At 51.7% G+C, this 25,921-nt stretch overlaps 13 protein-coding genes across 13 annotated transcripts; 7 read left to right on the top strand and 6 right to left on the bottom strand.

Moving 5' to 3' along the window:
* Positions 1–2,793: 2,793 nt before the first annotated feature.
* Positions 2,794–3,266, top strand: LDX57_007929 (uncharacterized protein; the record flags this gene model as incomplete). The annotated part of the gene is made up of 2 exons (XM_046089646.1): positions 2,794–2,919; positions 2,967–3,266. The coding sequence occupies 2 exons, from the start codon at positions 2,794–2,796 to the stop codon at positions 3,264–3,266; spliced, it is 426 nt and encodes a 141-aa protein (XP_045945618.1).
* Positions 3,267–3,777: 511 nt separating this feature from the next.
* On the top strand, positions 3,778–4,452 carry LDX57_007928 (uncharacterized protein; the record flags this gene model as incomplete). Its single annotated transcript, XM_046089645.1, has 2 exons — positions 3,778–3,987; positions 4,033–4,452. The coding sequence occupies 2 exons, from the start codon at positions 3,778–3,780 to the stop codon at positions 4,450–4,452; spliced, it is 630 nt and encodes a 209-aa protein (XP_045945617.1).
* Positions 4,453–6,630: 2,178 nt separating this feature from the next.
* LDX57_007927 (uncharacterized protein) lies at positions 6,631–7,383 on the top strand (the record flags this gene model as incomplete). Its single annotated transcript, XM_046089644.1, has 1 exon — positions 6,631–7,383. One exon carries the CDS (start codon positions 6,631–6,633, stop codon positions 7,381–7,383), a length of 753 nt encoding a protein of 250 aa, XP_045945616.1.
* Positions 7,384–8,765: 1,382 nt separating this feature from the next.
* Positions 8,766–9,329, bottom strand: LDX57_007926 (uncharacterized protein; the record flags this gene model as incomplete). Its single annotated transcript, XM_046089643.1, has 1 exon — positions 8,766–9,329. The coding sequence occupies one exon, from the start codon at positions 9,327–9,329 to the stop codon at positions 8,766–8,768; it is 564 nt and encodes a 187-aa protein (XP_045945615.1).
* Positions 9,330–10,444: 1,115 nt separating this feature from the next.
* Positions 10,445–11,671, top strand: LDX57_007925 (SNG1 family protein; the record flags this gene model as incomplete). The annotated part of the gene is made up of 1 exon (XM_046089642.1): positions 10,445–11,671. One exon carries the CDS (start codon positions 10,445–10,447, stop codon positions 11,669–11,671), a length of 1,227 nt encoding a protein of 408 aa, XP_045945614.1.
* A 270-nt stretch (positions 11,672–11,941) lies between these two features.
* Positions 11,942–14,108, bottom strand: LDX57_007924 (fungal specific transcription factor domain-containing protein; the record flags this gene model as incomplete). Its single annotated transcript, XM_046089641.1, has 3 exons — positions 11,942–12,813; positions 12,917–13,058; positions 13,149–14,108. The coding sequence occupies 3 exons, from the start codon at positions 14,106–14,108 to the stop codon at positions 11,942–11,944; spliced, it is 1,974 nt and encodes a 657-aa protein (XP_045945613.1).
* A 1,141-nt stretch (positions 14,109–15,249) lies between these two features.
* On the bottom strand, positions 15,250–16,814 carry LDX57_007923 (putative salicylate hydroxylase; the record flags this gene model as incomplete). Its single annotated transcript, XM_046089640.1, has 6 exons — positions 15,250–15,545; positions 15,610–16,060; positions 16,130–16,210; positions 16,266–16,418; positions 16,493–16,663; positions 16,728–16,814. 6 exons carry the CDS (start codon positions 16,812–16,814, stop codon positions 15,250–15,252), a joined length of 1,239 nt encoding a protein of 412 aa, XP_045945612.1.
* A 355-nt stretch (positions 16,815–17,169) lies between these two features.
* LDX57_007922 (nuclear transport factor 2 family protein) lies at positions 17,170–17,716 on the top strand (the record flags this gene model as incomplete). Its single annotated transcript, XM_046089639.1, has 2 exons — positions 17,170–17,609; positions 17,677–17,716. The coding sequence occupies 2 exons, from the start codon at positions 17,170–17,172 to the stop codon at positions 17,714–17,716; spliced, it is 480 nt and encodes a 159-aa protein (XP_045945611.1).
* A 313-nt stretch (positions 17,717–18,029) lies between these two features.
* LDX57_007921 (cupin domain-containing protein) lies at positions 18,030–18,591 on the bottom strand (the record flags this gene model as incomplete). The annotated part of the gene is made up of 2 exons (XM_046089638.1): positions 18,030–18,164; positions 18,220–18,591. The coding sequence occupies 2 exons, from the start codon at positions 18,589–18,591 to the stop codon at positions 18,030–18,032; spliced, it is 507 nt and encodes a 168-aa protein (XP_045945610.1).
* A 572-nt stretch (positions 18,592–19,163) lies between these two features.
* Positions 19,164–21,092, top strand: LDX57_007920 (CocE/NonD family hydrolase; the record flags this gene model as incomplete). The annotated part of the gene is made up of 3 exons (XM_046089637.1): positions 19,164–19,452; positions 19,511–20,286; positions 20,364–21,092. 3 exons carry the CDS (start codon positions 19,164–19,166, stop codon positions 21,090–21,092), a joined length of 1,794 nt encoding a protein of 597 aa, XP_045945609.1.
* A 695-nt stretch (positions 21,093–21,787) lies between these two features.
* LDX57_007919 (uncharacterized protein) lies at positions 21,788–23,521 on the bottom strand (the record flags this gene model as incomplete). The annotated part of the gene is made up of 5 exons (XM_046089636.1): positions 21,788–22,056; positions 22,124–22,245; positions 22,312–22,428; positions 22,505–23,306; positions 23,374–23,521. 5 exons carry the CDS (start codon positions 23,519–23,521, stop codon positions 21,788–21,790), a joined length of 1,458 nt encoding a protein of 485 aa, XP_045945608.1.
* A 454-nt stretch (positions 23,522–23,975) lies between these two features.
* Positions 23,976–24,848, top strand: LDX57_007918 (DODA-type extradiol aromatic ring-opening family dioxygenase; the record flags this gene model as incomplete). The annotated part of the gene is made up of 2 exons (XM_046089635.1): positions 23,976–24,068; positions 24,138–24,848. 2 exons carry the CDS (start codon positions 23,976–23,978, stop codon positions 24,846–24,848), a joined length of 804 nt encoding a protein of 267 aa, XP_045945607.1.
* Positions 24,849–25,308: 460 nt separating this feature from the next.
* LDX57_007917 (uncharacterized protein) lies at positions 25,309–25,824 on the bottom strand (the record flags this gene model as incomplete). The annotated part of the gene is made up of 2 exons (XM_046089634.1): positions 25,309–25,386; positions 25,450–25,824. 2 exons carry the CDS (start codon positions 25,822–25,824, stop codon positions 25,309–25,311), a joined length of 453 nt encoding a protein of 150 aa, XP_045945606.1.
* Between the last annotated feature and the right edge of the window lie 97 nt (positions 25,825–25,921).

Genomic DNA, 25,921 nt, shown 5'->3' with positions numbered 1-25,921 from the left:
ATGACCTGATATTGCACACGCAATAAGTCGTTTATCTGAAGTGTTGAAGAATCTGTTTTCAGATTATATTCAAACTGCGGATAGAGTCATCGCCTATTTTTACGCAATTCGATTTTTTGCGATTGAATATGCTGCCGATCCAAACATCAAAGAAGTTGTAATAATCGGATCAGATGTCGCTTTTGTTGATCGATCTGACCGCCGCAGTTCGGCAGGATATCTTGTCAAGTTATACAACGGCTCAATTGAATGGAAATCAGGCAAACAACGCGTCATTACAATTTTCACAACTGAAGCAGAGTTTCTTGTTTTATTTGAGGCTGCAAAGGCCATCTATTGGTGGAGCAGAGTTTTCAACATCATGGGGTTCGATTCTCAACATGAAATGATCATTTTCTGTGATAACCAGCAAACCGTTCGATTAATCAATTCAGAAGACGTTGAGCAATGTTTTAAATTGCGTCACGTTGATATTCATCGGTCATGGCTTCGCCAGGAAGTTCAGAGAGGCGATCTACACGTGGAATGGATCTTTATCGATCGAATGATCGCTGATGGTTTTACGAAGGCTCTTCCGGGTCAGAAACACCGCAAATTCATGGAGATGTTGAATCTTGTCAACATCAAAGATCTCATTTTGGCCCAAGAAGGCAGATAGGTCTCGCAAGGTGTTGAGGGGGTGTGTGGCCGTGGGAGTTGACTAAGCCGGCATTTCATCGTTTTGCTCAGCCGAAATAATCGATCAGTCAATTATTTAACATAATTGCTTCTTTTTGTTGAGTTGATTGATCATCATTTTGAAGCTCCAGGGATTGCATAAGTACGAGCTATATCGCATAGTTAGAAAATCAAGACCTTCAATCGAATCCGTGGAGATCACGTAATTCAGTGCTTTAGTCATCCCTGCCAAGCCCTCCAAACTGCCATAGCCTCACACCTAACTGTTAGTGCGGATCCCTTAAAGTTCAAGTCTGAGATAAGGGAAGTCCAAACTTATCACCTCTGGTGGTTTACCAAGTTGGGTGACTACTGTACCAGCGCCCATCCCCGCCAGGGTTAGGCTCGGAGCGGAGAAGCCTAGTCTCCCGGGAGGGGTGGAGTTGGACAGCGATGCCACCGACAACATCGTCCAAACAGGGCGAGCCACGATCGGTTCAGCAGTGCTGGGGCAGGAAGTGTGGGAACCAAGATACTTGACCATTCAAGGGTGCCCGAAGGCTCTGCTGAAATGAATATGATGACTAAGCGAGGTTGACCCCAGGGGCGGGCCGGTGCCCGTAGGCAGTATGCTTAAATCAGAGCGTCATCTCCACCAGATTCATGATCGTTGATCCCACATGATGATACCGTTAACGGCCTGTCTGTACGGCCAGGAGTCTCCAGCTGCCTGGTATCGGCATTCATCCCACTGCCATCAGGCTCGCCGGCCTGATTGTCAAGAGACACAGGCGTAGACCTTGAATATGTGGCCTGATTTGCTCTATGCTGGAAGGTAGCCAGTCTCCCATGAAGATCATTGATATATCTGGACCAAAAGAATTATTGACTCATGCCCATAATTCCGGACCACTTGACTTACCGTCGAGTAACCAGGACCTTCTGCGATGGGTTTTCAAAATGGCAGGTTGAACTTCGCTTACTGCATTGGTCGCATGGATGTGAACCGGTACATCTGATCTTTTGATCGCGACATCTCTTACATCTATTGATTGTCAATGGTCAAGCTCTTAATGTGCAGGGAGAAAACACACGCTTTAGTCACACGCTTGCTCGCTCTCAGCGAACGTCTTTCCGATGCATTTCTTGGCGACATCTTGAGACCTTGGACTTCAATTGACAATTCGAGTTTGAAACGAAGGCTTTGGATGTTGTCACGATTTCCTCTCACAGGCTGATTAAGCGGGGTAAACGCCAAATTTGCGGGGAAGCAACAGGCGATGCTGATTGGTCGATTCTGGGAGATACGAGCAGGCTAAGATGATAACCCCCAAGGCAGGTATCTCCGAGCCTTTCCACTGCAGCTATCGAAGGAATAGCGCCTAAGGAATCTGTTATCATGGTAATGGAGCGTATTAGAAATGATTCGCTGATTGGAGATCCACAGATAGCCCTCCGATATCTCGTTGTCGGCCCCTATCTATGACGAGTGCCTCGAAGCGATTCCACTCAGCTCCCGGCATATGTCGGATGCAATGGCCGTAGCGTGACCTGTGGATCCAAAACAGTGGGACACAAGCCAATAAGAAAGATTCTATTTCGTGACCGGAGACTCCTGCCTGATATGCCTGTATCCGGGGTTCTTCGCCTGCGGATCCGGGGTAATTCTTTGTACGGCCCACAGCCATCATCTTGACACTGTGTTCCACGTCTCAGCGAACACTTATTGACGTAGGAAAGTCAGCAGGAGATGTCAGACTGACTTTGTAAGAAGAAAACAGGACCACCTTCCTGTCCCGTGTCCGAGACTGCGGAACTTTTGTCCAATTGTTGGATAGAACCGCAGCAGATAGGGGATTATTTACCTGCTGCGTCATGACCCTATGCCAATGAGGGCTGTTAATGATAGCGACTCGCTGGTGATAACCCTAAGTAGACATGCTTCTCCAATGCCATCCCGGGTAACGTCAGAGTCGGCTAGTTTGTCTCACCCCCGCATTATAAGAGTATCCACAGGCCGTTCAGCATTAATGCCTGCCTTGTTCCCATATCTCAGTTTGCGAGTCTCTTTCCAATAATCACCCTACATAGTTCAATACCTTTCATTCTATTTACTCTCTGTGATAACATCACATCATGCCGGAAAATGTCGAGGGGGTAGCAAGAAACAGCACGGAAAAGTCCAAACCCATGGATCCTCCGCCAATAGCAGAGGATGCCGTATTTGGCGAAATCACAGAAGAAGGGCCAAACTACAGAGACGTGAGATCCCTTTGACTAACCCTGTCTCGCAAGCTAAGCATATATAGGTCGGATGGCTAGGGACAGTGGCTCTCATGATGAAGACCCAGTTTGGCCTCGGCGTTCTTTCTATACCTCAAGTCTTCAACGCCCTGGGTTTGATCCCGGGTACTGTGTGTCTCTGCGTCATTGCGTCCATGTGTACCTGGTCTACTTATATTATAGGACAATTCAAACTGCAGCACCCCGAGGTATATGGCATCGATGATGCGGGTGAATTGATGGTTGGTCGTATAGGCCGTGAGGTCTTCGGTGTCAGTGTCTGTATTTGTGAGTCTCGTGTCCTAGCTTCTGGGGATCTCGTCTAACAAGTCACTACGCCAGACTGGATATTCTGTGCTGGTTCAGGTCTATTAAGTACGTCAACCGGACTAAACGCTGTCTCCAGCCATGGGGCCTGCACCGCCGTTTTCGTTGCAGTTGCTGCCATCGTTTCATTTGGTCTCGCCAGCATCCGCACACTAGGAAAGATCAAGTGGACCGCTTGGGTCGGGTTGGGTTGTATTTTCACTGCTGGTGGGTGACGCTCTGATAAGATGATTCCTAATACTCACCTCGGCGTGTTAGTGATTATGGTTACAATCGCAGTCGGTCTGCAGGACAGGCCTTCAACGGCACCAAAGGGAAACGGCGCCTGGGTCTCGGATTATAAACTTGTCGGCAGTCCATCGTTCACACAAGCAATATCCGCTGTGTCATCCCTCGTATATTCCTACTCTGGCACACCTGGTTAGTCTTACCTCGTATCCCACCACAGCCCCAAGTACGCTCCAATACTAAGACATCCATGATCCAGGATTCTTTCCCATCGCCGCCGAAATGCGTGACCCCTCGCTTTACACACGAGCCCTAATAATCTGCCAAGGATCAGTAACTGCCATTTACATTGCCTCCGGGACTGTCATCTACTACTACTGCGGGTCCTATATCGCATCGCCCGCCCTCGGCTCAGCCGGCGCCCTAATCAAGAAAGTCTCGTACGGAATCTCCCTCCCTGGCCTAGTAGTCAGCACGATTGTCATTCTACACGTAATTCCTCCCTCTCCCCTCCACGCTCTATTCTAACCCGCCTAGTTCCCAAGCAAATACATCTTCGTCCGCATCCTGCGCGGCTCAAAGCACCTCACTTCCAACTCCTTCGTACACTGGGCGACCTGGCTCAGCTGCACCTTGGCGATCACAATAGCCTCGTATCTCATAGCCAGCGGAATTCCTATTTTTGGAGATCTCGTCTCCTTGATTGGTGCTCTTCTCGGAACGTTCATGTCCTTCCAACCAATGGGGTGCATGTGGCTCTACGATAATTGGAAACGGGGCCGAGAGCAGCCCACGACTAAATGGATGCTTCTGGCCGCCTGGAGCATTGCGGTTGTTGCTCTGGGCTCGTTTCTAATGGTTGCCGGGACTTACGGGTCCATTAATAGCATTATCGCGTCTAGTAAGGCAGCATCGGGGGCGTCGGCGTGGTCATGCGCTGATAATTCGAACTCGTGAGATTGGCATCGTTGTAGATGAGGTAGGCAAGCGGACTTCGGCTTTGGGCTTTTCTTTTCCTTTGCGAAATGCCGGTGGGTCATGGTCAAGTAACACATAGAAACTCACCCATCAATTGCTGTCTACGAAAGTGTGGAACTCCAGTCACACACAAACAATAACCAACCATATAACAAAGCCACAATTACCCATCAATCCTCCTTGGCTTTATGATACTTTTCGGCGCTCTAATAATAGGATCCTCTTTGATCTTACCCAATAACCAGCTATAGAGACAATGACAGTAGAACCATTAGATATGGGAGAAGCCATTGCGATATAAAGATAGTAGCTATAGTTAACCATGATATCTTGTTCGCATGCCTCAGTTTTAGCCGATTAATGACTTGCTTGCCCAAAACTAGCCACCAGACCAAAACAAAAGAATCATCGGTTGGCCTCGGTTACAAACAGCCTCAAAGAGGGATTAATCTACGCGCAATGCCTCCACTACCTGTGGGCCGGGACCCTATGTGCTACCTTACAATGAGTGCGGCTTTTGTGGAGGCTGAAAATAGACTTAAATTGTGTTGGCGCTACTCCAGGGTGACAAGGCTGTGAAAAGGATTTAGCGCGTCCATAGTTCCCAACTCTCCATGCTTGTACGGAGTAGGATGTCCGGAGTAGAATCTGTCATGGAATCCACCAAAGTGATTCATCTTGTTTTCCTTTCGTTTTTCTATTTATCATTTTCTTTTTTCATGCTCGAAATGAACCAGAGAAAAAACGTGATGAGATTGGACTTTTTAATGCGAGAGCAACTAATAGTAGCAAAATAGAGAAGGTAGACTACTCAACGGGGTGCATAAATCATAATCAGTAACCTAAAATGGCCATTAACTACTTTAAAGAATACTAAGCAAGACTACAGGCCTCAGGATTATCATAGGAAACCCAATTAGGAAGGTCCATATTTTTTAGGAAAACATTCTAGAACATACGCTGCCTTAAATCCGCTTGGACGAAATACGACGTGGCCAATCATACGAAAGACTTCAGTTGGAAATCGATATGATGGCTCTCTTCCCGTGTGACCTCCACTATATCCGTCTAAAAGACGGAGTATAGCGGGAAATTCAACATCAACTAACCCCACAATACCCACAACGCTTAATTTTGGGCAAAGAATGAGGCTTGCGAGCCCGCGTACAGGATGCGCTAATTGCAACAGACTACTACCGAAAGTAGCATCCTGTTCTTTTACTCCATAATTATACACCGCTCTTCCGTATCATCGTACTTGTTATCATACTAACCGTGTTGCTAGGGCAGCACTGTCGCGATGATTGAGGTGCCTAAAAACAGCCACAGCTATGCTCGTGGCTTGCGATCGGGATCGTGCATAGCATAGCCTCCGACTGCTATTCATACTCTTATTGACAGGGGGTCGTTCTTTGAGCCGTGAGCTATATCGACCATGTCTTACTTTTACGGCGTCCAAATCAGATAGATCACGTATAGCACACCCACGGATGTAACCATATCCCGAGCCAAACACCACGATTCGTCCAGCCAGCACAGCCCGAGCTCATTTACCACGAACGATGAACACATGGATAAGCTAGCTAGCTGGTCATAATAATAGCATCAGGATTAACCATACGAAGCCAAGTGGAGCCGCCCTACCGGGTATGCCTGACTCCGCGGCTTCCTATAGGCGGCTCACCGGATCAGCACAGCCCTACTCCGCCGTCGGGGTCTTGGCTGCCAGCGAGATCCAGGCGCAGTGTTGGAAAATGCCCATTGGCTTGAATGCTCGGTTCTGAGCAAAAGCCGCACTCTAGAGCGGGCGTGGATCAGGACAAAGAAGTGGGTTCGCATTAGTCGATCTTGGCGGCTCCCAACATCTTTGTGGTGGTTCGGACACGGCGTTCAGAGCCTCGTCTGCCGTCATGGCCTAATTCTGGGTCTTGGGTAGGTTTCTTTCTGGTGATGGCTTGGATGGAGACAAGATGGATGGGGAATCGTCGTTCGGATAGATATAAATATGGCCAGGTCCTCGCTGTAGAATTGACTCTATCATCAGCATCACAAGCACACTTTCCAAGCATCTTTCCACACTCCAAACCACTCAAACAATCTTCCATACACTTCAATAGACTCTTCTTTTTATTCCACTGTATTCAAGCAACCTTCACTATGTTGTTCCGCGCACCCGTCCTTTGCATGGCTGCTAGCCTGCTCAGCGCTCCTCTCGCCGCTGCTCTGCCCACCACCGAGCGATCGACCTTGACTGCTCGCGATGACACTCAGTGCGACGTCAACACGAACTTCTACGTCTGCCACATCAACAACTTCCGCGGCTGCTGCTCCGTCGACCCCTGCGCTCTGAAGGACGGCTGCCCCGACGACAAGGACGACAGCTCCGACGACGACAACTCTAAGAACGGCTCCGATGATGACAACGACGATGACAACGAGTCCGACTCCTCCGACGATGAGACCGAAGAGCCCGCCTCCTGCCCCTCCTCCGGCAAAACAACCAAGCTCTTCCAGCCGCACATGGAAACCCTCTTCGTCAAGCCCGCCGGCGCCTCCATCTCCACCCCCAACCTGAACATCAGCAAGTCGAACGCCCGCGAATGGCAGCAGACGATCTCCTGGAAGCTCCCCTCCGCGGCCAAGGACTGCAAACTTGGCTGGGACATCCCTGAGGAGCGCAACTTCAAGTCTGGCAACAACTCGCGGGTGGCTGTCTACGACGGCGACACCAAGATCACGTCTGCGGACTTCGCCTTCTGGCCCGATACCCCCGGTGCTCGGTCCAGCCCTGTCGGGGGGGTCGACTGCAAGGAGGACCTTGAGTTCCGTCTGGAGTTGGTTTACAACGGTGAATATGTCTTCATGGAGCAGAATGAGGAGACGGGTTGGTGGGTTGAGTTCAGCTGCTAAGCGGCTCGCCCCGGGGTTTTGAGATATGAGGGTTATGATCCTAATGGTAATTTGATAATTGATGGACTGTCTGTGGCTCCCCTCTGCGGTATGTAATGCGGAGGGGTGCTGCTAATACGTGGAGGATACAATGACTTAGATGATCTGAATAGTTATAATTAGATAGATATAATCGACTCTACTTGAGTTTGTCATTCATGCGTAGAATATACTAAGCCAGGATAAAAAGTGTACCTTGGCTCTTGAAATATTACAACCTAGACGGATCTATTACGACTAATTTGGGATGGCCAGGGGCATCTAACTGTATATATTGTCACATGGCTACCTAGAAACATGGAAACTTCTGGAAGGGTAAGGTGTTAAGTAACAGGATTAATTGAAGACAAGAGATATTAAGATTCAGCATTTGTCGATAGTGAGCAAACATTTAAAAAGTCATCTGAATGTCTATACTTTGGCGCTAATGTCCATCCATGTCATCAGACATCATGCCAGCGGCACCTCTTTAGCCTCTGTCCTCTTCGAAATCTATGCAAATATCTACCTTCCCGATCGGGATATATATTTATACCGGCATGTGGCAGTATAGCACGGGCAGCGCTCACATCACCCCCGACCCGAATATATACTCCGTATATATTAGACTAGTGGCAACGATCATACCACCACCTCCACATTCATCTACATGATAATCTACTTCCATATATCCGATGATAATGTGTCCATGTTTCCGGACGCACGGATCGCTGCATCTGCAGTGGACGAGGGGTTCTGAAATGCGAAATGTCCGGGATGTGCACGTGGACACACGGACTATCCGCGTCCATTTAAATAGCCGGAATGCCTCGTGTCGAGCATTAACTCTAATTTTGTATGCAAATGAGAAAACCCAAGGAGAGAATATCTATATAGTCTGTGTCCAGGTGGCGCTTCCCTGGGTATATGGCTCTTAAATAACCCCGCGAACGAGTTTGCAGTGAATTTGAGAGTGTTGGGCAAATGGCGTTGTGTTGATATGTGACGTATTGGTGGTGGATTGAGGAGATGCGGGATGTGGTGTGGTGTGGTGTGGGGGTGGATTTATCGGGTGAGCGAAGGAGGACAAGGTGGGGGAGGGGGATTAGATATGGATATGCATTGAGGACTGGTCATAATTGATATCCCATTTAAGCTATTTCTTGAATTTATTGATAATTTGCAATCCGCGTACAACAGCATGACTCATCTATACACGTGGAATTGTATGATCCATCTATCTCTATCATCATGCACCACACCATGCACCTCATAGCACGTAAACACAACAAAAACGCTCAAAACACCCCAGCACAAACGGCAACCCTCTAATGCATATAAACCATAGAACATAAAAAGTGAATCTAAACCGACCCCGAACCCGACGACTCAGCCCTCGCGTCCCGCTCATCCAACAACTCCGTAATATGCGGATTCAACCAGTACCCCTTCAGCTGGTCCCTTGACATCTCCTTCGCACCCTTAATAAATCCCTTACACGACTCCGCCCCACACATGCACTCAAACGCCTGGTCCATCTCCCACTCGCTACTCGGGTAGAAGAACGTAAGCGGATCGCCGACCTTGAGGTCCCGGCCGGCGACGACGCGCACCTGCATGGCGTGCATGTCGAAGTCCAGCGTGGGCGCGCACGAGTGGTTGCAGTAGACCAGGTCGGAGTTCAGCTCGATGTGGCTGTCGCGGCCGGTCTGGACGGAGGTGTAGGCCTTGTGCGAGGAGGTGGTGCCGGTGATGGGCGCGAAGAGGGAGCCGGCGGGGAGGCTGGTCTGGGAGATTGCGCCGGACGCGAAGGGTTTGGAGGAGCGGTGGACGTGCAGTTTGCCGGGGTGAGTGGGCGGAGGGAAGTCTTTGGGGTTGAGAGTGGTTGTGGTGGTGGTGGGAGGGTCTTCGAGGGCGATAGGAGGCATGTTGTTGGAGTATGGTTTAGTATTGTATGGTTCTGGAGAGAAAGTTGGAGATAGGAGGTCAATTGAGAGGAGGGGGTCACGATGTGTGCAGAGGAAAGAAAGACGCGAGCCAGGAAGTGAGATTCGGCAGCTCGAGCAAAGTCCAGCCAGCGCAACCCCTCAGTCCCCGTCTTTATATGCCCTCCATAGTGGGGTGAAGCGCGCAAAATGGCGCAGCGCTGGACCTCGGCTGACCGGCGTCATGCCGTCATTCGGTCATGCGGCGTCCCGTGGCACGTGTCGCTGCCTCAGGCAAAAAGTGTTAATGCCTGAGGCAGCGACCGGAGACATGTTACTCCGGAGACATATCTGGTGCCTGACCTCTCAGGCAGACGTTTCCACTCTCCCTCCGGAACCAATCTCCCAATCTCCCAATCTCCTCCCCAAATCCTAATCATCTCTAATCCTCACTAACGGCCTGTAGCGCGGGAACGGACAACCCCTGCAACTGGTAGTGAAATCGGCAGAACAGAGAACAAGGGTTGCCATTTAGGACTGCAGAATCCGCAACCGCACCGCACCAAACTGAGGTGCGGGTGTGTTTTTTAAGAGTAAACCCCCTGTTGAGCCCAGTGTCATGGGGCGTTGCTGATATCGGATTTATTCCGGTTCTTCACAACGTGCAGGAACGCACACCCAACTGCCGACTTTTCCGCAGGCTTCTGGAAAAGTCTTTTTGCAACACTACAGATATTGAGATCGAACAAGACGGGCCGAAGTGGGACATGCCGATATGGGTCTTGTTCAATCTTTTTCTGCTCTTATTCAGTTAATGATTTACGGATCGGACGGCGTTGCCATGGTTCAACATGCAACTAGTGCAATCCTAAAGTTCATTCGCAGGTAAAGGCTTACATCATGATGAGCTAAATACCTTCTCTCATATATCCTGGGATTCCGGAGGCTCTGAAGTGTTCTTACTGCATACATTCTTTTTTAAACTCTTCGCTACCTTTTCTTGATCTTCTACATCATTTTGTTCTGGCACAAAGGCCATATTTTGACTTCGCCGTCACTGCCACTCCTTACTTCACATTCAGTCTCTGCCTCTAAAATTATCCGAAATATCATACGAAATGACGCTCCCTGGACGGTTCTGGGTCGGCATCGCTGGAGCATTTATCGCCCTGCAGCTTCTCTTCCTGGCCAACATGTGCTATATCTACGGAACAGCGTTCCACGACTCGCAGCGATACAGCGCCATGCACGTACTCTACGTGGACTACGACCAGGGGGCAATTGGCGAGTCGGTCCTCGCCGCCTACAGCACCATGCAGAGCCCGGCAGTCGTCACTCTCGAGCAACATCCTGTCAGCGAGTACCCGACGGAGCGGGAGATTGAGCAAGCCGTCTGCAAGAGCAAGTACTGGGGGGCGATCTACGCGCGCGCCAACGCCTCGACGCAGCTGACGGCGGCAGTGCAGTCGCCCGAGATGGCGCAGGCCTACGATCGCTCGCAGGCGATGCAGTACTACTGGAAAGGGGCCGAATACTCGGCCTACGCGACGGGCGTCTACTCGCAGTTGACGGAGCTGGTGCAAATTACCGCAGCCGTGTACGCCCAGACGCAGGGCGCAAGTCTCCTCGCAGCGGCAAGTTCCAGTAACCTCACCGACCCAGCCATCGCAGCGACGCTGCTGCTCCCTGTCGGGGGAACGGCGGTGGACGTGGCGCCGACGGACCAAGGCGTGCGGTTCTACTACAACACCGTGTCCATGGTGATGCCGATTATCCAGCAGTTCTTCTTCATCATGGCGCTGAACAGTCTCTCCGCTCAATTCGCCCTCGGAGACCGGCTCTCGACCCGCCAGCATCTCCTGCTGCGCATAGCCCTCTCCCTCGTCTACACCTTTGTCGGCGCTCTCGTCATGACCGGCTACATCTGGGCCTTCCGCGAGAGCTGGGCCCTGACCGGCGGACAGTTCGCCCTCAGCTGGATGGCCATCTGGCTCGTCATGCACCTGCACTTCTTGTTCATCGACTTCGTCACCGCATTCCTCCCTGCCGGCTTCCTGCCCTTCTTCGTGCTGACCTGGATCATCCTCAACGTCTCCAGCAGCATCATCCCCTTCGAGCTGTCGCCCGGCTTCTACCGCATCGGCTACGCCTTCCCCGCCTACGAGCTGTACGAGGTTCTGCTGCAGATCTGGACAGACGGTTGCAATCCGTATCTCTACCGAGCGCTGCCGATCCTCTGGTCGGAGTGGCTCGTCGCCTTGGGTCTGTTCTTCGTCGGTATGCGACATCGTGGCAAGACGGTCACTCGAGCGAGCGTCTTGGATGACAAGAGTTCGCTCAGGTGAGTGATAAATTGGAGGGACATGGGCGTTGCACGTGGTTATCAGATTGTTTAGACAGACAACTCTTCTCTGTTGTTCCTTTCTTTCTTTTTTTTTTTTTTTAATTTTTTCTTTTTCTTTTCTTTTTTTCATATTTCTTTCTAATGCAACGGGAAAAAGACCAAAATGGAAGATTCAAAGTGGAGCCGAAACGAGTGGAAGGCGAAATAGTGAATTCCCACCGGACTATATTATACACACACCCACACTAATAATTTACTGCAGGAACAACCTTCAATTCTCTTGACACCGTAGACCATCCAGCAGCTGTTCATAGATAGCATTAATGCCCCAGCCACGCAGGGATCTCATCGCCGACAAGGACTCTTCCAACAGTCTGGCCCGGCCCGTCGCCGACATGAAGTTGCCAATACCGGCGAGTTTAAGACGACACGGAAACCCCGTCTCAACCCAGCGCGCCTGCGCCGCCGGATCCTGGTTCATGAACATCCCACCGCTTCCCCCGCCACAGCCGAGAATCACCGAAGGAGTAGCCGCGAAATCGGGCTCAGTCTCGGGTGGTGGGACAGGCGCCAGCGTGGAGAACAGCCAGAGCACCAGGGTAGCGCGGAACAGGAGCACCGGGAACGAGAAGTGCTGCGCTGCGCCGGCCCCTGACCCCACGGCGATGACCAGCGCCGAGTGTGTCTGCGCCGCATACACCACAGCCATACGGCCCTCGTGCGGAGCGGCTCTCCACTCCCTCGCCAGCCCCTGTCGTCCCGCCTCGTCGTCCCGCCGATAGGCCAGCCGTAACGCCGTGCCCAGCAGCGGCATCCGCCCCGGTGCCTGCGACATCATTAACCCGCCTAGGATCCCGATCCGGTGCGCCGTGTTGGCTTTCACCTCCGACGGTGATGTCGATGGTAGCTCTGTGACGGTGAGAAGCGTGCGCAGCCCCTGCTCCGCTGTTGCTTGGTCCAGGGGCTCGCCTCTTCCTCCGCCGCCTCGCGACGCGGAATCTGGGCTGCGCCCTGCCTGGTCGTAAATGCTGTTGATTAGGAGTTGAAGGATCGCATGCTTTCCGAGAGTCCCTGTCGCGTTCCACGCGGCGATCCAGTCGCCGTCTCGGGCGAGTTGAGGCAGTGTTTTGGAGGGGTGAGTCCCTAAAGCCGCCGGGGGTTGTGTGTTAGCCAGCCTTTCTTCGCTCTTCACTCTGCTCACGCAGCGATGCATGGAAAGTGTGTTCGTGGGGATGGTCAAACCAACCTAGATTTTGTGTAAGGCTAGCCCATGCCTCTGTTGTCAACGCCTCCCAGAGCTCCTCCCGCTGAGGGAGAGTGTTTTGCATATCGCGATCACCCATGAGTCTCGTGAGATCGAAGTGAGTGCGAAAGGCCGAGTCCAGCAGCTTGATGCTTCCAAGGCGCCCGGAGGCACCAGGAAGAGGAATAGTCAGCCACCGTCAAACAGATAAACAGCGAGGGGGAGGGCAACCTACCCAAACAGCAATTCCGGTCCTCCGGCGCTCTTCATCAAGAATCCAGATCTGCCATCGCTGGTTCTGCGGTAACTCGAGCTCGGAAATCTTGCGAAGGGACATGGTTGTGGTGCATAGCTGTTTTCGACGAGCCAACGTGATGGGAAGAGCCTGGTAGATCTCGGCGATTTCCAAGGCGCGGCGCTCGCCGGAGTATCGAAAGGCGATCTGGTTCAGAAGGACTACCTGCGTTAGCCACAGCTCGCGGCCGTTTCGATTGTGGTGCTCGCATAGATGGATGGTGAATCGGCGGATGAGCTCTTGCATGGCGCGCGCACAGGTCTGCGACTCGGGCAGTCGTGAGAATTGCGCGCCGATGGCGGCGACGGCGAAGGTTAGGAGCCAGTGCGTGGCTGGGCCGCCGAATGAGCGCTTGTGGAGCAAGGGGAAGATGGGATGGAAGTGCTCGAAGTAGAGCTGGACCCAGCTGTTGAGTATGGGCCGGGGTGGAAGCTGCCAGTTTAGAAAGGGGGGAAAGCTGGGGGCGGTTTGGAGAGTGAGGGTGAGTCGCGTGGCTTCGTCCAGGACAGTCTGGCTGACCTCCGCAACGTGGGCCAGGTCTTCGCTGTCGATGTCGTTGAAGCGGACTCCCCCAAGGTCTGGGAAGCTTAGTTGGGCGTCTACGCTGATGACGGTTGGATGATAGTCTCGGGGTCCCATCGCCTCTTGTTCAGGCCTCGGAGAGCACCGACCGTCATATATCTCGGTCACCGCGGAGGGAGTCAGTGGCAGCGCTGGCTGTCGGCGCACGTTGTCCGCAGAGAACGACATATCCCGGGTCGGGGGAGTCTCGATCAAGGACGTTAGCCTCATATCCGTAAGATCCTCCTGGAGACATGGTTGGAACATGTCCGACCAGACAAGCCCCAAGTTGGGCTCCACGAGGCCCTCCAGGTCTACCAGCTCTGAAAGCAGTGGCATTTCGCCATATAGCTCCTGGTCAGTTTCAACGGTAGTATCCAAGAGATCTGGTAGACCTGCACTAGGGTCGGGGGTTTCCAGATGTGGCGTTGTGACAGATACGCTTCGATGGTCAATAGTGGAGGGAGTTTGCCCCGAGTGATGATGTCCTACTTCCCTCCTGGCATTAGTCCCAGGTTCAGGAGTACGGCGAGACTGACGCTTAGCAGAAGGGAATGCAGACGAGCTTCCAGCAGAGATTGGCGGCTCAATTCTGCGCTTCTGGGTTTGTTCGTAGTAGCAATCGGTGTTATGACTGATACATCGTTGACAGGGCTGTTGTCCATCACACCGCACCTTGGACGCATTGCATGGCTTGCAGGCCTTCGCGACTCGACGTCGGACATCAGCTCGATCTCTGACCTCCGCACTTTGACTTTGACGATGAACAGTATTATAATGACGCGATAGGGAATCTCTACAGATGGAGTCGCGCACGACGGGAAGCCGCGGAGATGCCACGTCAGCAAATCCGTCGTCCGAGACATCTGTGGAAGGGATGGAGAGAGCCTACACGCGACTAAAGGGATAACCGCATTCGGTGCACGCCTGGATGGTACCCTGTATCAGCTATCGCATATCATTCCTTCCGCTGGTGTTGAACAGAGTCTCTTATCCGTACAAACGGTTTCTCCTTGGTGTGGATTCTTATATGCCGCTCGTAGTGTTCCCGTCGTTGAAACCAGGCATTGCAACTGGCACAATACAGATCCGTGGCCTGCATGCTCAGGTTGCTCGCTGTCTCGGTCTATGGACGGTCTGGGAAGCTGTGCTGCACATAATTTGAGGTCAATCGGGACAGGGACGGCAGTAGGCCAGTTGGTTTCGACCTCATTACGTAAGAGATGAACGGGCACGAGGAAGGCGGGGTGGCGATCAGCGGATAAACTCCTCCAGAGACTAATTTCATTAAATCCATTGGCTCTACGTAGTGTGGGTTGGTTCCAACCAGCATCGGGTCTGTCGGGTACCACTCGGCAGCTCTACTGAGCCGAGTGGTACCCGAGTGCAACCGTCGGGATCGTTCACAACCACGGAACAACACCTTGGTAACTTTTTTTTGTTGCCATGGATATGTTGGCCAGATGATACATAGAAGATTTCACTCTGCCCCGAGAAGAACAAGCGCCTCGCGGGCAGGGTAAGATGTCCAGGTGTAGGAAAACATGCTCTCGGGCAGTTCTGCATCCGGCACGTAGGCCCGGAGCTCCTCCAACATCTCGCTGCGGCGTTCATCATGAGTCTTGGACATGAACATCACGGTGAGGGCCCGCTTGTAGCGAACCGTATTATAAACGCTTAACCGGTCCGCCACCTGTTCTGGGGAAACCTCTCCCGGGAAGACGGCTCCCAAGGCAGCGCCGTCCTCAAACGCCTGGGCGCCTCCTTGCCCTTGGTCTAATAAGGAGTGTATTAGCCACAACCCAATCTAGCTAGAGTAATAGGAGCAGGGATGTCTTACGCGGTAGTGTCGGGTGGGCAGCATCTCCCACGAGGGCCAATTTTCCCTTAACGAAGGTCCGAGGAGGCTTGCGGGAAGCAAGGCTCCACAGTTTAACATCCTCTGCCATAGCACACATTTGACGCAGCTCGGGGCCGAAGGACTTATACACCTCGAGGAGGTGATCGAGGCTTGCAGATTCGAGCCAGGATGATTCCTTGACGGCGCCGGTAGGTTCGGAAGGGTGAATGGCCACAACGTTGAGTAAGTCTCCGTGACGGCAGGGGTAGATGACGAGACGACGGTCCTCGGCCGTAAAGGCGTGCACGCCATCTAGACCCATCCTGTCGAGCAATGAGGCAGTCTCAGGGTCTTTCTGCATCTTGCTGATGGGAACGAGGAAGCGGAAGCAATTCTGCCCCGTGCTTTCTTTGCTAGATTCTTCGCCGATGATCTCTCGAACGGACCGGGACTGCCACGGGAGGCGTTAGATGGTGAGCACAGAATATACCAGAGTAGGGGAATTTTGACAGCGGCGTACGTGAATACCATCGGCGCCAATGATGAGGTCACCTGTAAGTGTGGTGCCATCCTCGAGAACCACCACGCCAGCTTCAGCATCCTAATAATGTCACTTAGGGTCATTCCGTCACAAGAAGGGGCAACGGCCAACTAACCACAGATGCTACACGAGAGCCCAGCTTGACATCTACAGCACGACCGTCAACGATTTGAGCAGCAGCTGTGCGCAGAGTATTGTGCAAGTCCACACGGTGGGTTAGAACCCAATCGTCTGTGATATCAAGCTTTTGTTGCAACTCCTTGGTCACCTGTGCCCGGGAGACACCAATTCCATTAGCTTTGACCGCTCGCTTAGAGAGTCTTGCTGTGACTTATCACGCACAATCGGGGTCCAGCGCAGATTGCATTGGGAGTCCCACACTTGCAGACGATTGCATTGAACCGGCTGCATGGTTTCCTTATCACATCCCCAAGCCCGAAGAATGCGAGTAGCGTTAGGCGCTACATGGATAGCCGCGCCCACTTCGTTCAGGAAGTTTGACTGCTCAATAACCTGTATTCACGGGGTCAGCCTTGCTCCAGAAGCTATATCCAACGATAGGTCGATTGAAAGATACCTGGACAGTGTGACCAGCACGGTTAAGGGCAATTGCGGCACCAAGGCCAGCCAAGCCGGCTCCGACGACAATGACTTTCAATGGCATGTCGACTGGAAAATGAATCCTTGCTTTTCGAACAGCCGAGAATAAGGGATCTCAGTCTCTACCAGACTATTATATCAGCAACGGAACCAGCCGCACCGCACACAAATAAGGGGAAGATACCTGACCCCTTGACGGCTGCTGCCCACTCGGATTGTCCCTCTCCCACTCAGTCTCCACCGAGCCGGGGTCGTTCCACTCGGTTATCCTTGCTCTCTATCCCTCCCTCCCCCTTAATAATATTGGATTTAGTCATTGATTGCCCTTTGAAAGTAGCCCCATTTCGTGAATTAACTATTGACCATAGTGTTCATTACGAGAAAGAATCCACTCTTATCACCGAACTTGAAGACTCGAGATGCCTACCACAGAGCAGGTCCGCGCTATTTTCGCTTCGTTCGAGGAAGGAAACGCCCCATCCTTCTTCCAGCATGTCGTTGATGATGTGGATTGGGAAGTGAAAGGTAGACATCTATACACAAACAACACCCACGGAAGTTTCATAGAACTTACACGGAGCCCGCTTTATCCTGCTGCAGGGACGTTTTGCCCCATCGCAGGGCGGTACAAGTCCAAGGCCGAGTTCCACGAAGGAACCAAGAGTCTCAGCTCCACCTGGGCGAGTCCCTTGAAGTTGCAAGTCCGCAACGTCATCTGCGATGGCCACCAGGCTGTGGTCGAGATGCGCGCCATAGATACCGAGTGTTTGAATGGGCTGCCGTTCACAAACGAGTATGCCTGGGTGTGTGAGTTTAATGATGAGAATCGGATTATTCGCATTCGCGCCTACATGGACACGTGAGTATTGTTTGGCCTGTGCCAATGGATTTGACAAGTTTCGTTATTGATTGCCTGTGTCGTTTAGGGATTTGGTGTGTCGGGCGATCCGTGAGAACCAGGAGTGATGGTTCTTCTGAGTACAAATTCAGAGTACGTGGTTAGATTAGCTAGACGTACAGGAATGTCTATATTCTATGTAATTCAGTACATTTTATACTTCTTTTACACAAACCATGTAGAGAGTTGCGAAGAATATCACATCACCGAAATAAAACTATAACAATGAATAATTTAGTCAAAGTATAAGAACAGAATAGACAACAGCCACATATAGTATATTGAAGCATTTAAGATATATTAATCACATTTAACTCATTGAAAACAATAACCCCTCGTTCCTATTCACACGATAACACCACCGACTCGTACGTCAAAACACTAGTGGAGAACCTGGAAGGCCCCTGGAATTCCTTTGTCGCGGAGGGCCTCACCTACAACGAACGGCTCCGAAGGTAGCAGGATGAAGATCACACGAGCGACTCGATCTGTGACATTGTGCCACTGGTGCATAGTCTATCACCTCCCGGTTAAGAACATCCCTTCCACAGAAAACAAGGGAAAGACTGACCGCCTGCTGTACCACAACGTCTCCAGCCTGGACCTTGGTCCTAGATCCATCATCCAGCTGCATCTCCATCTCCCCATCCATAACGATGGCGTAGTCCAGAGACTGGGTGCGGTGGTTGTGACCGACTGAGTGTGGGGGGAAGTCCACTACGCGGATCAGAGAGCCCCTGCTGTACATCTGCCGACTGCGGGGATCGGTACTCGCATCGAGGCTCGTTAGCTCGGCTGGATACTGCCTGGTCATCCAGATAGTAGCAGCCTTTGCAGCAAAGCCCTCGGTTGGCTCGAGGTGGTTATCGAACAGGATCGCGGATCTGGAGTCCTGATGCGTGGTGACAATGCGACGAAGCGGTTCATCGCCTGATAGTCCCATGATGAGAAGGAGGAAGAGGGAGATATACAACGAGGGGCTTGCAAATAAAACGGAGAGAGAAGGTGCGGATAGACTGGACTTGGGTATCCCTTGTTCTTTGTGGTTCCTCGATCACACTCCTACCTTATATAAACCCATCCCTCCTCTCGACCGACTGCACAAACCTCATTTTTGTGAAGGTCATTCCGCAGCTACCACATGTTCGTTTACCCTAGATTTGAGTCTTGTACGGAATTATTTCCGTACCCCACCCCCTGAATCAAAGCCACCTCCGCTTTTGAGCCCGTTTCGAAGAGGTATCCTTGATGCTAGACTCACATGAACCTGGCCTTCCCTACCTGCACTGTTCGGCAATGGTTCGGGTTGACTGACTTCCCCACTCGGTTGTTCTAACATATGAGATGTAGTATGGGAGGGGAATTAAGCGGGGGATGAGGGGTCTCGCGAAGTACTATAAAGCGACAAACAATCAAGGCCAGCAGGCAGGTAGTCGACTAGGATACTCGGCGAAAAGATTTACATCAACCAACTCCGTATTATACATCGGTTTCCGTCAAGTCGTCAACCCCATCATGACTCTTTCAATTGCCGGTTTTGAAGTCTCCCTGGCGCCGACCATGCGGCCGGAGGATAGCGCTGCAAGCCAATCGGTTCCCTTTCACCCATCCAAGACAGAGCTTCCCCAAGGATTCCACAGGAGTGCTAAAAACGCTCCTTTTCCTGTCACCACGATCTTTGACCAGGATGTAGCCATTCCTATGCGCGATGGAGTCAAGCTCTATTGCGATATCTTCCGACCCAAGGGGAAATCCAACATCCCTGCCATCCTCGTTTGGAGTCCCTATGGTAAAGGCGGCAATGGTGAGTGAGCGAGACTGCACCGTCGAGGGTTCTGGCGCTGATATTGTTCGCATCCCAGGACCTCACGGGCTGCATATGATCGAAGGACGATTTGGAGTACCCGAAGAGAGACTAAGTGGATTTGAGAAGTTCGAAGGACTCGACCCTGCAGACTGGGTGGGCCACGATTATGCCGTACTGAACGTTGACCTGCGCGGATCCTGGAATTCGGAGGGCACGATTCCCTGGCTGGGGTCTCAGGATGGCCGAGATGGCTATGATGCGATTGAGTACGTGGCTCAAATGGAATGGTGCAGTGGAAAGGTAGCTCTCGCTGGGAATAGCTGGCTTGCCATGTCTCAATGGTTTATCGCCGCGGAGCAGCCCCCCAGTTTGGCTGCATTTGCTCCCTGGGAAGGAGCAAGTGACTTCTACAAGGATACGCTGTGTCGTGGAGGTACGCCCTACCCGTATCAGAGGTTCTGGAAAATCCTGGAGTCGTCCATGGTAGGTCGAGGACAGGTGGAGGCGATCACCGAGATGCTGAACCGGTTTCCCCTGTACAACGATTACTGGGAGGACAAACGAGCCCGGCTCGACCGCGTGAATGCACCATGCTATGTGCTTGCGAGCTACTCAACCTCCCTTCACACCAGTGGGTCCATCGGTGGGTTCAATGCGTTGGGCTGCGAAAATAAATGGTTACGGGTGCATCCGAAGCAGGAGTGGTCCGACTTATATTCTGAAGAGAGCACCCAGGATCTCCGAAGATTCTTCGACTACTTCACCAAGAATTTACAAAACGGTTGGCAGAAGACCCCCCGAGTCCGGGTATCCCTACTGCCCTATAATCAGGTACGTTGCTTCTCCCTTTTGCCTCCGTCCTCCTTGATTGATGCTCGGCTGATCTCGAGTCTCGTTGCATAAACCAGCCTCCAATTGAAAACAAGCCGTTTTCAGCATACCCGGTTCCCCAAACAGTGTACCAGAAGCTATATCTGACGGAGGGAGGTGAGTTGTCTCCTCAGCCACCCTCTTTCGCGTCTGTGCTCTCCTACGCGTCCGACTTTGTCCCCACGCAACCCGATCACAACCCCGAGGAGTTGCACTTCCACTACCAATTCCAAAAGCCCACCTGGCTACTAGGTTACAGTAAGGTAGTCCTACACGTCTCCGCCAGTATCCCGCAGGACATGGACGTATTCGTGCAACTCAGGAAGATGGACCGATCCGGGGCCATCCTGCAGCACATGAACGTTCCCGTGGAGCAGCTGTCGCCGCCAAAGACTCGTCCCGAGGAGGTCAGCAACAGCTGTTTCCTCAAATATCTCGGACCCACAGGCGCGCTTCGAGCCACTCACGCGGGGACCAAGATCTCGTCCGCAGATCCCAACGCGTGGCCCGAGTATCGCCACGACAAAAAGGAAGCCGTCGTCGCCGCGGACGAGGTTCGTCGTCTGGACGTGCCGATCTGGCCGGCGGGGATGGTCTTTCAGCCCGGGGAGTCCTTGGTGCTAAAAGTAGCCGGCCACTATATGAGTATGATGGAGTTTGAATTCTTGAATGATCACCTCGGCTTGCCGAATAAGGGTCGGCATACGCTTCACCTGGGGCAAGATGACTGCAGTCATCTGGTTGTGCCTCTGGTTGAGCCGTTTTGAGAGTTTTTTGTTTCTTTGTGTCTTTAGTATTCCTCATCTGTGGTTTCAAATGAAGTGGGGTTCACTGGGAGGACGTTGTTGTATCTGACTACTTAGTTATATAAGTGGAGTCCAAGCGGCGCTTATTATATATTCCCGAGTCCCACCGATTTGGAAGAGAACTAGATGCTACGACAATTGTTAATAATTTGCCTCAGCCAAAATTGACGCAATCCAATTAAGTGTTTGTGGCACTGTTAACGAAACATATGTTTCCTGGAAAGGTGAGGTAATAACGTGGCTACTCGAGAATTTGGAGAGGAACTGCTTCAATTACTTAAGTTTTATCACTCAGCTGAAGCTAACTACACGGCGGACGGTGAGGGACCAACAGCTAATAACTACCCAGCGATCTTTCTCAATCGAAGCAAGCTCACAACACACCTCAATGGCTGAAGTAATAGCATTTTTGAACCACATGTGCCTTATTAAAGGTCATAAAGAAGTATACTTAGCAAGGGTGTTTGAGTATTTAGGCAAAAGCAATTCCAAGTGCCTATGACCCTCGTGAAATATAGAGGATGCATCCATGAGACCGGACTAGAGCTGAGGTTATGACCTGTTAAACGAGAAAAAAAGAGAGAGAGAGAGAGAAACTAGCTATACAAAAACTCTCCAACTACCCCGAACAAACTTAGTGTCGGCTTTCTTCCACCTTAAGACAAATATTTCCAAGCCTTGAAAGCAGCAATCCCACTCCCAAGGAGCGCGAAGGCCGCCGTAGCCAACCCCACAATGAGACCCTGCTCGAAATAGGACAGTCTACCACCGATGGGCTGTGCAATAGCCTTCAAGTCGAGACGGCGGTTTGTAGAGGAACGTCCGACCCGGTTGGACCATTGGTGGATGGCTTTGTTGCGCGAGAAATTGGCTGGCGAGAATGGCAGCCCGTAGGTGTCATGTCCGGAACTGGGCGCCATCATGACTAGCAGGAGAGAAGGAGTCAATTCGGAGAGTTCATTAGAAGCGAGTGAATCCATCCATTTACTTACCGAACGACTCGGGTGGAATGTGGTTGATGAAACAATTCTCGGTGTTGAGGAACTGGGCGAGATACGCGGTCTCTTTCCCTTCGCCAAAGACGTAGGTCGCCGAGGCAGACTTTCCGTCGAGCCTATGGGAAGAAATTAATTTAATTGCGTCTTAGGGCCTGAGAGACAGCATGGATTGGTAAACTCACACTTTGTTCCATAGGTCGATCGCATGGTCAAGACTGGAGACGGAAACAAAGAGGATCCCAGAGTAAGACTTGGTGACTTCCGTAGCAACTTTGCCGATAGACTCCGGGGTATTTGAACTAAATCAAACGTTAATATGAACGTCCATATCACGCATTGGCATCGGATGTGTCAGGAAGATCGTGTCAAGCTCACTCAGTCAATTGCAGCGCTATCAGAGGCGATAGAGTGTTCGCGGTAGCCCATAGATCCTGTTGTTTCAGCGAAGGAAAAGAGGATGTCAACAGATCAGCTAGCACTTTGGTGACGGATGGCTCTGGTACGGGCTGATTATTCTCCACCGGACCCGAGAGCTGCTGCAACAGAGACACCAGTCTCTCCAGGACGAACTCGTCGACAAAACACAGTCGAGGTGTGCGTCCAACATGCCGGCGCGGGACCTTAAGAATCGACTGTTGTAACCAGGTGGCAACCGTGTTCAGATCTGGAGCGCTACGATCTACAAACACCGCAGGGAGCCCAGTCACTGGGGTGTAGATTCGCACAGTTGAATTGCTTTGTCGCAGAGCGCTGGCAAAATCATCCATGGCTTCCGGGTCTTGTAGCACCGCTGCTTCGCAGCGGATTTCGGTCAAGGCTGCGGGAGAGATGGAACCGTCGACTATAGCCGCCGCTTCTTGGTCCAGACTAGTTCGAATGATGGCGGAAAGAGCTTCGTTTATCGTGGGTGATGCGTGGCACAGCTGCACCAGACAACAGCTGCCCGCAGCGACTGCGGCAGCTAATGGAAAGATCGTGGACGAAAGCGGGCAGGGCAATGCGGCCTGGATTAGGACAGGTCCAAGTGCCACTGGATTTATGGGAGATGACTGGCCAGCCTGAATCAGCTTCTCCTGCGCGAGGACGGCAGCAAAGTCCAGTCCATGGTATAGCTTGTCAACCGCAGCCAGGCAGACACTGATTTCTAGGGACGCAGCGGTTTCGCTAATGTCAAGATCTTTTCAGCCGAATCACAAGCTTTAGTGAATGAATCTGTGCTCCAACGAATACAGGTTGACACAAACCTTGTGAAAAGGCCGCAATTAATCTCGATTCATGGTCTCTCAATGCGGCATGCAAGCCAGCGAGCTCTTTCTTCCTCTGAAGAACGTTCTCCAGTCGGCCCTCAATCCAGGCGGAGCGCACCGTATCGTATACTGCTGCCAACGACATATTGTCTTCTCGAAGGGGTGGAAGTGACTAAGCGATGAATGAAGCTGGAAAGCTCTCACTGGACGTATAACATATCGTACAATACATACATTTGCCCAGCCCCGGACTTGTGATCCAGATCGGTTCGGCTCCACGAAGGTATACCCCACAGTACCCCATCCTCCCTTGGCGCAGACATCCACCAGATAATCGGTAAAGATGACTTGGCAGATGACAAATGGCATAACTATTATCTTGTTTGATAACCAAGTGTTGGATATCATAGGGCCTGACTGTCAGGGACGATTTCTCTCCAGTGCCGGTAACAACCCCACCTGCCTGTCTAACGATAATGGAATCCCAAGGAAGTATGGCCGTGAGAGTCAAAATCTACATCTCATTTACCTGATTCTTGAACCCTAACCCATGCATCCTAGAACCAACTCCCGTGTTTTTGTTCGCACATGGCTCGACCATGATGCTGGGCGAGGAGTCGGAGCCTGCGAGAATATGGGAGGAGGTAGGGAACGAAGCCCTCCGACGAGGGATCAAGAGAGTCGTCATGATGGTTACAACCCCCCTTCTTTGCATGAGACATAGCTCCTATCGACTTCTACTGACCTGTCCACTTCCCCAGGGTGCCCACTGGGAAACTCTAGGCGACGCAGTCGAGGTCAGCATGAACCCTGACCCGAAGAAGCTCCCAATGGGTGGTGTTCGAAATGAACGCTACCTACCGTATAAGCTGGCCCCGGACTTGGACGGAGGACAACGTGTATTGCATATGCTCCAGGCCGCCGGTTTTAACGCTCGGGCGGCGCCTCGATTCGATTGGATCCACGATACCTTTTTGATCGTCATCCGGATGTTCCCCAATTGCGTGCCCCTGCCAACAACTCTCGTGTCGATGAACGCTCGCTATGATCCTCACTTCCACGTCAAGATGGGTGCTGCGCTCCGCCCGCTGCGGTACGAGGATACGTTGATCATCGGTAGTGGCGGGTCGGTGCATAACCTATATCGCAACCACTGGGAGCATATGTTCCGGTTCAGTGATAACTTTGCGCAGCCGGTGGCTCCTGCACCCTGGGCATTGCAGTTCCGCCAGGCGGTCGAGGATGCTATCTTGCGGAATCGAGGCCCTGAGGTCCGTCGTGCGCTTTCTCGACTGATGAAGCATCCGCGCTTCCGCGAAGCTCATGGCACCGATGACCACTGGATGGCTTCCTTGTTCGTGGCTGGGGCGGCGGGAGCGTCGGAAGACCAGGGTCCGAATACTATGATGGGAGAATGCTGGGAGCTGGTCAACATGTGTAACACGCAGTACCAGTTGGGATCATGGGACTAAATGGATGTTTGGAATTGTGTCAACCTTTCTGTCGCGGCAGTATGAATATAACTTGTCTCTACTTTGGAGCAGCTGAGTCAGGGTATGAGAGATTTGCTCTTGGGGAGTTTGTATTGATTGATTGTACACAAAGAACGTCTTTAGTTCAGAGATGCTCCTAATTTCATCCAAGTACTTACGCATCATCTCCGGACGTTACATTACCAATTGAAGTACACTGAGTACTAGGAATCCAGTGTCCATGCTCCTTGCTCGTCTCGATAAGAGAGTGAAAATGCTGCGAAAGTCAAGAGAGAGTGGCGAGGTAGAATGTTTGGTTAATAAGAAAAGGTTCGTTAGGGAATATGGGCGGCCATGCGAGAAAACAAACTAAAATAAGATCTAAGACAACTAGGTGAACTCAGAAAAAACAATAGCCATAAGAAATGTAACAACACGAATTGGAATATTATTCTCCTGATCACCATTCACCGCCGACTTCCCCAATCCCATAGTCAGTGACCCTCCCTGCCGTGATTCTCCACATTGACGACCAGTTCTGCCCAGGTCGATTATGTTAGTTCGAGTGTCTGGAGGCTATGGAAGCAGATATGGTTCTTACTGCGATGAGTGAACAACCACCGATCATGAATATCCCTACAGCCGTGAACAATGGACCCTGTTGGCGCTGTTCGCGGTCCAGATAGCGATTGACAGGACGATATTTCGGGACTGCACGATGTTGGGTTTCCCACCATAGGGGGTTCGAAACCAGGTACGGTACCAGAGGGTGCGGTGCTAACGTAGGATCAAATTCAACCGGCTGAGCCTCGCGGCGTACACCCGCAACTGTCAGGGTTTGAGGCTCGGATACTGAATCTTTGGCGTCTTCTTCAGGAGATCGGTGGATGTCGTAATCAGCACTCAAGTCGAAGAACTTTTGGTTGGGTTCTGGCTCTTGTTGGTGGGCAGTGGACGTTGCCAATGATGCCGCCATGTCTGCTGCTGGGGACAGTTTGGTTTACCGGTACAAAGAATATGTCATTCTGTACTACTGAAGATATGGAGAAAGATGATCTAGCAATAGCCTGGCC

The sequence above is a fragment of the Aspergillus melleus genome (genome assembly GCF_016097325.1).
Source record: "Aspergillus melleus strain CBS 546.65 chromosome Unknown contig4, whole genome shotgun sequence".
NCBI lineage: Eukaryota > Fungi > Ascomycota > Eurotiomycetes > Eurotiales > Aspergillaceae > Aspergillus > Aspergillus melleus.
This window is presented reverse-complemented; position numbering and strand designations above follow the sequence as displayed.